At 42.9% G+C, this 12,768-nt stretch overlaps 1 protein-coding gene across 3 annotated transcripts; it reads left to right on the top strand.

Moving 5' to 3' along the window:
* The first annotated feature begins 622 nt into the window (after window positions 1–622).
* LOC144668226 (UDP-glucuronosyltransferase 2A2-like) lies at window positions 623–12,102 on the top strand. Of its 3 annotated transcripts, none has more exons than XM_078529994.1 (2): window positions 623–722; window positions 8,492–12,102. In XM_078529994.1, exons 1-2 carry the CDS (start codon window positions 670–672, stop codon window positions 10,122–10,124), a joined length of 1,686 nt encoding a protein of 561 aa, XP_078386120.1. In that variant the 5' UTR covers window positions 623–669; the 3' UTR covers window positions 10,125–12,102. The 3 variants fall into 3 exon arrangements, with proteins under 3 accessions (XP_078386120.1, XP_078386119.1, XP_078386121.1); XM_078529993.1 differs by having other exon boundaries at window positions 628–722; window positions 8,489–12,102; XM_078529995.1 differs by having other exon boundaries at window positions 648–722; window positions 9,016–12,102.
* The last annotated feature ends 666 nt before the right edge of the window (window positions 12,103–12,768 follow it).

The following is a 12,768-nucleotide window of genomic DNA, read 5'->3' as shown; positions in this document are numbered from 1 at the left end:
TAGTACTAATATGGCTAATCCAGTTAAGTTTATGGTCAAGGGTAACCGGTTCAAGAAGGCAGCTCACCACCACTTTCTCAAGGGCAATTAGCAATTGGCAATAAATGCTGGCTTAGCCAGCAATGCCCACATCCCGTAAATGAATAAAACAAAACAGAGGTAGCTAAAACCTTATTCCAACAGACCACAGTCTCTTATTGTTCCAACCCCTGACCTTAATTAACTCTAACTGTAAAATATCACCCTCATTACAATACAACACTATGGTAAATGTAAGCCACATCCCAGCTTTATCCTTAAAGTTAACCTGTTGTGATGTTCATTGTAACTTTCACTCTACTTTTTCTCTGCATCTCCTTTGCAAAAACAAGTTTTTCTATGTACAAATGTACTGATATTTATTATATACTTATATGTACGGGAACCATGCAGGAATTCAGAATCCATGAGTTAATTATAAAAGGACTAATGACTCTGTATATATGTCACTTATCTAAATGGAAAAACCCAACTGTAATTATGTAGCAGTAAATGTAAAAAGTGATGATCTTGAACTGTACTAATCTTCCTGTTGCCATGGCTATATAATCTTCAGTAAATGTAAACAGTGGATCACACGCGGATTAATATTACACAACCAGAAATTAATTTGTACTTTGAGCTGACTAGATGCTGAAAAGTGAATGTAGTTTAGTTGGAATCTCTGCTACCAGGAATAGAAGGTACAGTATAGCACTCAATTTGCTTTTCGTTATTAATGAAAGGTTATTATTTCTTGATGAAACAGTTTCATAAATTACAAGATAAAGTTAAATTTTCAGTCAGTTGTGAATAGTCAGCCTGAGGTCAGAATTGCAGCTGTGCATTTAGTTTCTGTGCAACAGCATTGTAGACTTCCAAAATATGACCTTCCAAGGTTACCTTGACTGAGGAACCACTCCCTTAAATTGGAAAATCTGCTTATGTACTCCATAGTTAAGAAAGGTTGGACTGGGAAACCAGAGAATTATAGACCTGTTAGCCAACATTCTGTTGTCGGGAAATGAGTACAGCTTGAAAATTTTTACCTGATTTGAATGAGCTGGTATATATTTCTGATCAAAAACAGAATTACCTGGAAAAACCCAGCAGGTCCGGCAGAGAAGGAAAGAGTCGACGCCTCGAGTCCCCACGACCAGTTCTGCTGAGGGGTCGTGGGGACTCGAGGTGTCGACTCTTTCCTTCACCGCCGATGCTGCCGGACCTGCTGGGTTTTTCCAGGTAATTCTGTTTTTGTTTTGAATTTCCAGCATCCGCAGTCGTTTTTTGTTGTGTATATATTTCTGATCGTTTATTTTGAAAAGCTGACTAAAGTAGTGATGGGGGAATGTTATTACTGATACTGACTTCGAGAATGCCATTAAAAAGGCTAAAGTTGGAACGCATGGAATTGAAGGGAAATTATTGGCTCGGTTCTGAAATTGGCTGAGGAACAGAAGACAGAGAGTAGTTATAATGAACCCTAATTGGCTGGATGTGATGAGATGCATGTCACAGGGATCTGTGCTGGGGTCTCAAATGCTCATTGGATTTCTGATTAAACTTACTCTCTTAGATAGAGAGTCACCTATCCAAGTTTGCCAATGACACAATGATAGTGGATCAGAGAATTATGAAGAAATATTAATATATTAAGTGAATAGGAAAAACTGACAAATATATATTCAATGTTGTCAAGTGTGAGGCTATCCACTTTGGACTTTAAAAGGATAGAACAGTGTACTTCTCAATGGTGAAAAGCATGAAACATGGGAGGTTCAAGAAGACGAGGGGTTCATGTGCACAATCTATTAAAATGTCATTGACAAGTACAGAAAATAATCAAAAAGGCTTTTGGATTTTTGACCTTTGTTTTGATATAACTGGAATATAAGGGAGCAGAATTAATGCTACAACAGCTACAAAGTCAAAGCTTTAAAACTCTAGTTGGACCACACCTGGAGTTCTGTGTTCAGTTCTGGGCATTAGGGAGGATATCCTGGTGTTGGAAGCAGTGCAGTGTAGGTTTCCCAGACTGAGACTTGGGGCAGAATTTTCTGCTTGTTGGGCGGGCATGCGCCTGATTCGAACGAGCGTAAAATGACTCGCGATGATGTCAGGTGAGCATCCCGACGTCATCGTGCCTCACGCGACATTTCAACTGGCAGGCGAGTAGCAGGGTCAGCAGTGCGCCCACAGATAATTAAAAGGCCTATTAAGGCCATTAAAAATCTAATTGAATTAAATTTTTCGCTGCCCGTCCAACCTTACGGTTGGCGGGCAGGTGAAAAAGCCAAGCGGTCTTTGGATCTTTTTGTGAAACCTCATCCACAGAATGAGGTTTCGGCCTGTCATAAAAAAAAAATAATTTTCAAACTAATTTCTAACTTGTCCCTGCTCATGTGACAGATTCACATGAGGCAACATGTATTTAACATTTTAAAATTCTTTTTTATTTTTCAAAATTTTCATCTCCCTCAGGCAGCACTGTGCCTCAGGGAACTTTCATTGCACGCTCGCCCTCATTCCCCCTTCCCACCCCTCAACAGGCAGCACTGAACGCTGCAGCGCACGTTTCATGCTGGGTGGGCCTTAACTGGCCACCGGCGTGAAATTGCGGTTGGGCTGCGATTGAGGGTGGCGGTCAGCTTCCCGACCACTGCCACTTGCCCCCGCCAAGCCCGCTCGACAAGGGCAAAATCCTGGCCTTGGACTTTATAGTATGAGGAGAGATTACACAAACTAGAATTGTAGTCCCTGATGGGTAGAGGGTAATTTGAACAAAGTTTTCAAAACATTAATGCAAACATGTAAGATAGGTAGAGAGAAATTATTTCAATTGGTTGGTGAGTCAAGGATTAGGAGGTAAACATAGAAACATAGCAATTAGGAACAGGAGTAGGCCATTAGGCCCTTCGAGCCTGCTCCGCCATTCATCATGATCATGGCTGATCAACCAACTCAATAGCCTGCTCCTGCTTTCTCCCCATATCCTTTGATCCCTTTGGCCCCAAGATCTATATCTAACCCCTTCTTGAAAACATAATATATTTTGGCCTCAACTACTTTCTGCAGTAGCGAATTCCACAGGCTCACCACTCTCTGGGTGAAGAAATTTCTCCTCATCTCAGTCCTAAATGGTCTACCCCGTATCCTCAGACTGTGACCTCTGGTTCTGGACTCTCCCACCATCGGGAACATCCTTCCTGCATCTACCCTGTCTAGTCCTGTCTGAATTTTATAGGTTTCTATGAGATGCCCCCTCATTCTTCTGAACTCCAACAAATATAATCCTAATCGACTCAATCTCTCTTCATATGTCATTCCCGCCATCCCAGCAATCAGTCTGGTAAACCTTCGCTGCACTCCCTCTCTAGCAAGAACATCCTTCCTCAAATAAGGAGACCAAAACTGCACACAATATTCCAGGTGTGGTCTCACCAAGGCCCTGTATAATTGCAGCAAGACATCCCTGTTCCTGTACTCGAATCCTCTCGCTATGAAGGCCAACATACCATTTGCCTCCTTTACTGCCTGCTGCACCTGCATGCTTACCTTCAGTGACTGGTGTACGAGGACACCCAGGCCTTGTTGCATATTCCCCTCTCTCAATTTATAGCCATTCAGATGATAATCTGCCTTCCTGTTTTTGCCACCAAAGTGAATAACCTCACAGTTATCCACATCATACTGCATTCTCCATGCATTTGCCCACTCACTCAGCTTGTCCAAAGCATCTCTGCATCCTCCTCACAGCTCACCCTCCCGCCTAGCTTTGTGTCATCTGCAAATTTAGAGATATTACATTTAGTTTCCTCATCTAAATCATTAACATATATTGTGAATAGCCATGTCTCCATAATTACGACTATATCATATCTGTTTACATCTATTTGCGCGGTTAATTCATCCACTTTATTGTGAATGCTCCTCGCGTTAAGGCATTAAGCCTTAAGGCTTGTTTTTTTAACATTACTTGTCCCGTTCCCATTATTTTTCACTGAGGCCCTGTTTGATTCTTGCCCTTGATTTCTCTGCCTATAACTTTTCTTATTCCCTTTTCTGTCTTTTGCTCTTATCCTTGATTCCCCCTCCTCTGACTCCTTGCATAGGTTCCCATCCCCCTGCCATTTTAGTTTAAACCCTCCCCAACCACTCTAGCAAATATTCCCCCTAGGACATCAGTCCCGGTCCTGCCCAGGTGTAACCCGTCCAGTTTGTACTGGTCCCACCTCCCCTAGGACCGGTCCCAATGTCCCAGGAATCTGAAACCCTCCCCCTCACACCATCTCTTCAACCATGTATTCATCCAATATATCCTGCTATTTCTACTCTGACTAGCACGTGGCACTGGTAGTAATCCTGAGATCACTACCTTTGAGGTTCTACATTTCAAGTTACTTCCTAACTCCTTATATTCTGCTTATAGGACCTCATCCCTTTTTTTACCTATGTCGTTTGTACCAATGTGTACCACAACCACTGGCTGTTCACCCTCCCCCTTCAGAATGTCCTGTAGCCGCTCTGAGACATCCTGGACCCTAGCACCAGGGAGGCAACATACCATCCTGGAGTCTCATTTGTAGCCACAGAAACGCCTATCTATTTCCCTTACAATTGAATCCCCTATAACTATTGCATTCCCACACGTTTTACTCCTCCCCTGTGCAGCAGAATTTGGTGCAACGAATTTGGCTGTTGCTGCTTTCCCCTGAGAGGCCATTCCCCTCAACAGTATCCAAAGTGGTATATCTGTTTTGCAGGGGAATAGCCACAGGAGATTCCTGCACTGCCTGCTTAGTCCTCTTGCTCTGCCTGGTGGTCATCCATTCCCTTCCTGCCTGTGGACTCTTAGCCTATGGTGTGACCACCTCTCTATATGTGCTATCCACGATACTCTCCGCCTCGCGGATGCTCCACAGTGTACCCAGCTGCCGCTCCAGCTCCAGAACCCAGGCTTCCAGGAGCTGCAGCTGGAGATACTTCCTGCACACATGCTGGCTCCGGGCACTGGAGATGTTCCCAGCTTCCCACATAGAGCAGGAGGAGCACACCATGGCTTTGAGCTCTCCTGCCATGACTTACCCCTTTAAATTAAATTAAATCTTTTGGAAGATACTTAATATAAAATAATATCAATTACTCTAGGGCCCTTCTTCCCTGCTCCTCGTTGTAACAGAATATAGCCCTTACAAATGATGAATCACAAAATAAGACCTTAAAAACTATAAGCATAAAAGTAGTAAATACTTAACTGACCGTACTCACGGTATTCAAAGGATCACCTTGTTCCCTCCTCAACGAACTCCCAAAGCAGCACTCCAGTGCAGACTGTGATGCTGACTGCAGGACACTCTTCCCAGACTGCTTCACAGTGATGCTGACTGCAGGGCACTCTTCCCAGACTGCTTCACTGCGATGCTGACCACACGACATTCTTCCCAGATATCCCAAATGTTAGAGTCAGGCCTTTGAGGAATGATGTTCAAAAACACCTCTGTACATAAAGGTTGAAAGAAGTTTGGAAATCTGTTCCACTCAATGGTATTTGATGCGGGGTTCAATGGTTCCTGTTAACGTTGAGATTGATAGTCTTTTGTCAATCAAAGGCATTTAGGGATAAGGGGTAAAGGTGATTACATGGAGATAAGTCCCAGGTCATTCATGGTATCATTGAACGTTACTACTGGCTCAAGGGGCTAAATAGTCTCCTCCTGTTCCTATAACTGGTCAAAAGTAGTATTTGGGGAAAATGGAAATCAACAGAAACAACAAACAGAATATCTGAATTACTAAGAAAATTGGTGGAGCAATGAAAAACAAGAGAGCTAATTTTTAACCCCTGGCCGGAAGCCAGTGGCTGGGCATTGATAACAATCTGCTGTGGGAGTGGAAGTCAGAGGCCTAGTAGATTTTAACTGCCAGGATGCAGCTGCTCTGGCGTTTCACCATTTCCAGCAGATGGCAGGAGCTAACGGAATAAATGTGCAGGCTCTGGGGAGGAACCCAGGCAGCAGAGACATTTGTTGTGGTACCCAGACTTCCTTCCAGGGACACCCCTGCTGCTATGGTATCACTAAAGAAGGTTCTTTCTAAAACTTACCATGGCAGGCCTCACTGGCATCCTGGCAGATTTGCCTGGCAGGATGAGTGCACCAGATGCTCCATTAAGGAGTGGATGAAAATGCAATCAGACACCCATGTCACCGCACCCACAACTGCTTTAATGATCTCCACCGGTGCCCTAGTGTGACCCTAATCTGCTACCAAGACCAGTGGCATAAAACTGTAGCTGGCAGGAGTAGAGAGGAAACTTCCTCCTAAACAAATGCTAAAGTCTAAAATGTAAGGAAAAATTACTGGTACTACACAGCAGGACAGGCAGCATGTGAGGAGAGTGAAAAATAAAGTTAATAATTCAGAGCGGTGACTGCTCAACAGAACTGGTCAGCTGGAATCTAGGCTACCATACCTGTGTATAGTGCCATTTCAGTGGCTCCGCTGATTTCCATTCTTACCCAGTGAACACAAACTTTACATCCATGACCGGCCAACGTAAGGTGGCAATCCCAAGGACACTGTGGTGCAACTTAAATTTGCTTTTCTTTGTTTGTTCATCGGATACGAGTGTCACTGTAAAGACCAATATTTGTTGCCCATCCCTAATTGCATATGAGAATGTGGTGCTGAATTGCTACCTTGAAAAGCTACAGGCCTTGTGGTGTACATACATCTACATTGCTGTTAGAAGGGAGTTCCAAGATTTTGACCCAGCGATGATGAAGGAACGCCGATATAGTTCCAAGTCAGGATGGTGTGTGGCTTCAAAGAGAACTTGCAGGTGGTGGTGTTTCATGCGTCTGCTGTCCTGTCCTTCTAGGTGATAAAGGCTGCAGATATAGAAGGTACTGCTGAAGGAAGCTTAGCGAGTTGCTGAAGTACATTTTATACTTGGTCTGCTGTCACTGTGCACCTTTGGTGGTAAGATGCCAATCAACAGGCTACCTTGTCCTAGATGGTGTTGAGGTTCTTGAGTGTTGTTGGAGCTGTATTCATCCAGGCAAGTGGGGTTGTATTCCATCACACTCAAGGCTTGTGTCTTGTAGATGATGGACAGGCTTTGGGGTGTCAGGAGGTGAGTTACACACAGGCAGAATTCATAGCTGCTGGCTTGCTCTTATAGTATTAAAATGGCTGGTCTGGTTAAGTTTATGCTCAATGGTAACCACCAGGATGTTGATGGTGTGGGAATCAGTGATGGTAATGCTATTGGACATTAAGGGGAGATGGTTAGACTCTCCCTTATTGGAGGTGAATAATGCTTGGCACTTGTGCAGTGTGAATATTATTTGCCACTTGTAAGCCCAAACCTGAATGTTGTTCAGGCCTTACTGCATGCTGGCACAGACTCCTTCAGTGTCTGAGGAGTTATGAATCGTACTGAACACTGTGCAATCATTATCTCTGTCATCAATCTGGAATTTGCTGCTCTCTGAGGTACTGTGCTGGAAATAGTGTTTCTTGATGAACTTGTGACACTTGCTGTTCCCTGAACCTGTGTCAGAACTGGCTGCTCCCTGCTCATCAACTGCAAATCCAACACCATCTGCTTCTATGGCATCCAAAATTATATTTCATTTGAGAACTCAGCCCAGAGGTCTAATTTCATTAAAGTAATGCCCTGTAAAAACATAATTGTATTGGAAATACTCATGGACGTGTGAAATTATCCACCTTGGTAGACATGGAAAAGCAGAATATTTTCCAAAGATGGGAGACTAGTCAATGTTGCAATTCATAGGGATTTCAGTGTCTGTGAAAACAAATCACAACAATGTAGACATGCAGGCACACCCAGTAATTAGGAAGGCAAACGGTTTGTCAAGGGGGTTGCAGGACAAGGGTAAGGCAGTCTTGCTGCAATTATATAGGACTTTGGAGAGACCATTCCTTGAGAACAGTGTACAATTATGGTTGCCTACATAAGTTATGGTGATTTGCCTTAGAACAGGTGGAAGAAGGGCTCACAAAGTTGATTCCTGGGTTAAAAGGGTTGTCCTGTGTGTAACAATTGAGCAGAATATAGGCCTATATACCCTGGAGTTTAGAATATTGAAAGGTAATCTTATTGAAAAGAGGGTTTGTCAGCGAAGATACTGAAAGGCTGTTTCTCACTAGAGTGCCACAGTGTCAGAAGAAGGAGAAAATTCTTCACCGAGAGTTATGAACCTTTGACATTCTCTCTCCCGCAGGGTTCTGGATGCTCAGACATTGAATACATTCAGGAATTACATAATAAATTTTTGGGCACTAAGGGAATTAAGCGAAAGTATAGTTGATGTAACTCAACCATCACCTTATTGAAAGACAGAGCATAGTCATGAGGCTATTTGACTTAAGCCTGCTCATTTTTTTAAGATATGCTTTCAAATTTATGTCATATTACCAATATTTCTCTTCAACTCTCCAGCAGGATCTGGATGTCATTTCCTCTCGATATGGAAAGTCTTGCATGGAAAAGCAGGTTCCAGGTTGCATACACTCTTGGCATCATCATCACCCTGTCTTGTCCAATTATACAGGGTGCTAATATATTGGTTGTTCCTGTTGGTGGAAGCCACTGGGTCAATATGAGAATTCTAATAGAAGAACTGAAACTTCATGGGCACAGCATCACAGTCCTTTATTTCTCAAATTCTTGGTACATCAAAGAGCAGCCTGATCTATATCAATCCATTGTGGTTGAAATGCCAGGATCTGTTGGGAACAATGCAGATAGAGATGTTATGGAAATTTTGGTACAAAAGGCACTAGAAGCCTTTCAGGATGGTTGGTTTCCATGGGTTAAGTTCCATTCTGAAATGATGCATTTTATTCAAACTTGTCATACTTGGGTTCGAAACTTTAATATTGTACTTTATGAAAACAAAAAATTGTTAAAACAACTTGAAAATGCACACTTTGACTTAGTACTTACTGATCCTGGTTTTCCAACAGGTGCAATGCTTGCTCATTATTTAAAACTCCCCTCGGTGTTTAATATTCGGTGGCTCATCACTGGGGACCCTCATTTTCTCCTTGCCCCTTCACCTTCTTCCTATATCCCAATCCCCAGCTCACATTTGACAGATAAAATGAGTTTTCTCCAAAGGACACAAAATGTCATCCTAAATGTTTTTCAAATGTACATTTCAAAATTTTTCATTCTGCCCATTTACAATGAACTCTGCCATCGATATCTGGGCCCAGACACAGACATCGAGACAATTCACCTAAGAGCAGATGTGTGGCTGCTGAGAACAGATTTTATATTTGAATTTCCGAGACCCACCATGCCAAACATTGTTTACATTGGTGGATTCCAGTGTAAACCGTCCAAACCTCTAGAAGCAGAGTTTGAAGAGTTGATCCAATCCTCAGGGGAACATGGGATTATTGTGATGTCTTTGGGGACCCTTGTCAGCTCTTTGCCAATGCACATTACAATGAAAATCGCAGAGGCCTTTGCTCAAGTACCTCAGAAAGTTATTTGGAGATATGAAGGAAAGATCCCTCCCAACATAGGAAATAATACACTACTGACAAAATGGATCCCTCAGAATGACCTTCTAGGGCACCCCAAGACACGAGCTTTCGTTGCCCATGGTGGCACCAATGGGGTTTTTGAAGCCATCTACCATGGGGTGCCAGTAGTTGGAATGCCTCTTCTTTTTGACCAGTTTGACAATCTATTCAAACTTGAAATCCGAGGTGCTGCAAAGGTGATATACGTCTCAACCATGGAGTCAACAGATCTACTGCAGGCACTTAACGAGGTCATAAACAACACTTCTTATCGGGATAATATGCAGAAACTCTCTGCTCTCCACAGGGACCAACCAGAGTCTCCAATGGAGAGAGCCATTTTCTGGATTGAGTATGTTGCGCGACACAAAGGTGCAGCACATTTGCGCTCAGAATTTTACCGACTCCCCTGGTATGCTTACTATTGTGTCGATGTGATTTTCTTCCTGTTATCTGTGTTACTCATGTTTACAATACTGACAGTTCTACTATTAAAGAAACTTTGTCATATTGCCTGGAAGAAAAAGCAAAAAATTCAGTAAGTGTTTTGCTGGCAAAGGGGCTTTAAATTTTTTCACTTTAACAATAGACACTTCTAATTCAGTATCTATTGCATTCCTTTCTGGATGTCATAAATTAGGCATTTGATGAGGTATCACTGGAGTCGTATGTCCGTCAACCGTAGTCCTTGTGAGCAAAAAAGGAGTGGGAAATGCTGTACTTACATCGAATTTAATGGAAAGATCAACATATTTTACAAGAATTTTTCAAAACTAATCATCCCATTTACTTGACATGTGGTTGAGAACATAAAATAAGAATGCAAGACTTCTGGGATTCATTGGCAGAGAAGCCCATTTCGCTCCAACCATCCCAACCACTCTGTCTTAGCCAAAGGTTTCCAGCATAGCTCTCTCTCTGTGTTTGTCAGCATGTTTGATGCCTCGAGCACACACCCCCTTTGTGTTGGTCATGACCTTGCAAACTGTAGGTAAGGTTCTTTTGAGTGAGCTTCGATAGGTTTGAATGTATGGCAGGGATAAAGAGCTGGCCTCAATTACACTGCTGTGAACTCCATGTAGTGCCACAAAATTATGTATGAATGCGCCTCAAAATGTAAATGGATGTTGGGTAAAACAGATCCATCAACAATTCTGTTAAAGTCTGCGAGGACAGAAAATGTTAATTATAACAATAATTATAATGTGTTGTTCTAAGTTCCACACTTAGCATTGGTTTCTCAGTATTGGTCAGATCTAGAAACACTCGGGCTCGTCACATCTGTGCGTAGACCCATCGGTACCCAAACACCAAGTGTCACTACATGCTGAAGTTCTACCTGTCCCCGGTGTTGCGAAGGATGGGTCTGGCCACGCTGCCGCGGAATGCTCCAAGTAGTTGGATCACCTGTCTCTCGTGGAAATATTTATGCAGAGAAACACCTTTGACCACTAGTCCATTAGGCACTTAACGTCCTAGAGGCCCTGCGGGAAAAGGAGAGGGTGGATTCTGTGGGATGGTTCCCCGAGCAGACTGTCAAAGTCATTTGGCAGAATGCCTCATTACCAGAACTTTCCAACAAGCACCAAGATGTAGCTTGGCTGGTGGTGAGAAAGGCCCTCCCCGTCAGATCCTTCCTACACACCAGGAGACTCACCCCCTCTGCACATTGTCCTCGAGGTGGCTGTGGTGGGGAAGAGACCGTTGTTCACCTCCTTGTGGATTGTCCCTTTGCAAAGAAGGTCTGGAGAGAGATGCAGTGGTTTCTGTCGAGGTTCATCCTGAGCAGTGCTGTGACACAGGACTCTGTGCTCTACGGGCTGTTCCCAGGGACACACACCGAGACAAACATCAACTGTAGCTGGAGGACCATCAACTCGGTGAAAGACGCTCTTTGGTCTGCCTGAAACTTGTTGGTCTTCCAGTGCAAAGAGTTGTCCCGACCGAGTGTTGCAGACTGGCACATTCCAAGGTCAGGACTACGTGCTGAGGGACGCACTAAAGCTTGGGTTAGCCGCCGCAAAGGCGCAATGGGGAATGGTCGTTGTCTAAGAACATTCTGCCATAGCGCACCGAGGGGCTGGGAATTGTATAGACCCCTCGGGCTGCATGGCTCACAATGAATGTATGCATTGAATACTAATTGTATTATAATTGTATTGAAGCACCTCAGAGTGCAACATGATGTAAGTCGATAACTCCAATCCCATTGCACCGTCTGACTGTCTGTCATGACCATATTGAAATGACTGTAATATTCATTGATTGTATTGAAGCACCTCGTGATCCATGTGTAAAAGTTGAATCTGATTGCACCTTTTGGGATGGTGATTTAGAAATGTTTTGTAATGTTTGTTCAGATATTGTATGAATAACATATATTTTTCAAAACAAAAACACTCGGGCTCTTCATGGTTAAGTAAAGGGTCATGTTTCTTGGACAAGAACAACATACTTGTACTATCTGATTTTAAAATGCTGTTCATTATCTAATCACATGAATTAATAAAGAAATGCTTCAGGATGATTTGTTTGTCTTCTTTGCTGATTGTGACAAGTAGCAGCTAAGTCTTTCATACATACATCCTCATAGGTTGTTGATCATGTAATGTGGACTAGCTACTAGAAGACAGTTCACAGTAAGCCAAATTTTGGCATCTGGTGCTTCTCTAATGCTGGCCATTAATTTTCCAGATGGTTTTCCTGATGATTTTTGCATTAAATATTTTCTATAGCTTATGACTGTTTTAATTAATTAACTTATACGCTTCCTTCTAAGTAACTACATTGCTGGGGACATAGGAACAGGAATAGATCACACAGCCACTCGAGCCTGTTCCCCCATTAAATTGGATTATGGCTGATCTCCTTCTTAACTCCATCTACGCGTTATGTTTCATAACTCTGAATACTGCTGAAAAAGATACATTTTTTATCAAAGCTTTTTGTCTTGTACTCATCAGGAAAATTGGCAAGAAAATACAATGTCAGGTAAAACAACATATTGATACTGTATGAAAAGAGAGTGCTGATTGGTTGGCAAGCGGATTCTGATTGGCAGAGGCATTGCCTTGGAGAATGCCATGGAGTAATTGTAATAAGTTGAGGACCCAGAACTGATCCATGTGGCACACCACTCATTACATCTTGCCGACCAGAAAAAGACCCATTCATGCCTACTCTCTG

This window comes from Cetorhinus maximus, chromosome 26, assembly GCF_964194155.1.
Source record: "Cetorhinus maximus chromosome 26, sCetMax3.hap1.1, whole genome shotgun sequence".
Classification (NCBI taxonomy): Eukaryota; Metazoa; Chordata; class Chondrichthyes; order Lamniformes; family Cetorhinidae; genus Cetorhinus; species Cetorhinus maximus.
This window is presented reverse-complemented; position numbering and strand designations above follow the sequence as displayed.

Coding starts and splice junctions, on each gene's coding strand:
- LOC144668226 (XM_078529993.1), top strand. CDS start 670: ATGCTGAAAAGTGAATGTAGTTTAGTTGGAATCTCTGCTACCAGGAAT. Junction 723..8,488: donor TCTGCTACCAGGAATAGAAG/GTACAGTATAGC, acceptor TCAACTCTCCAG/CAGGATCTGGATGTCATTTC.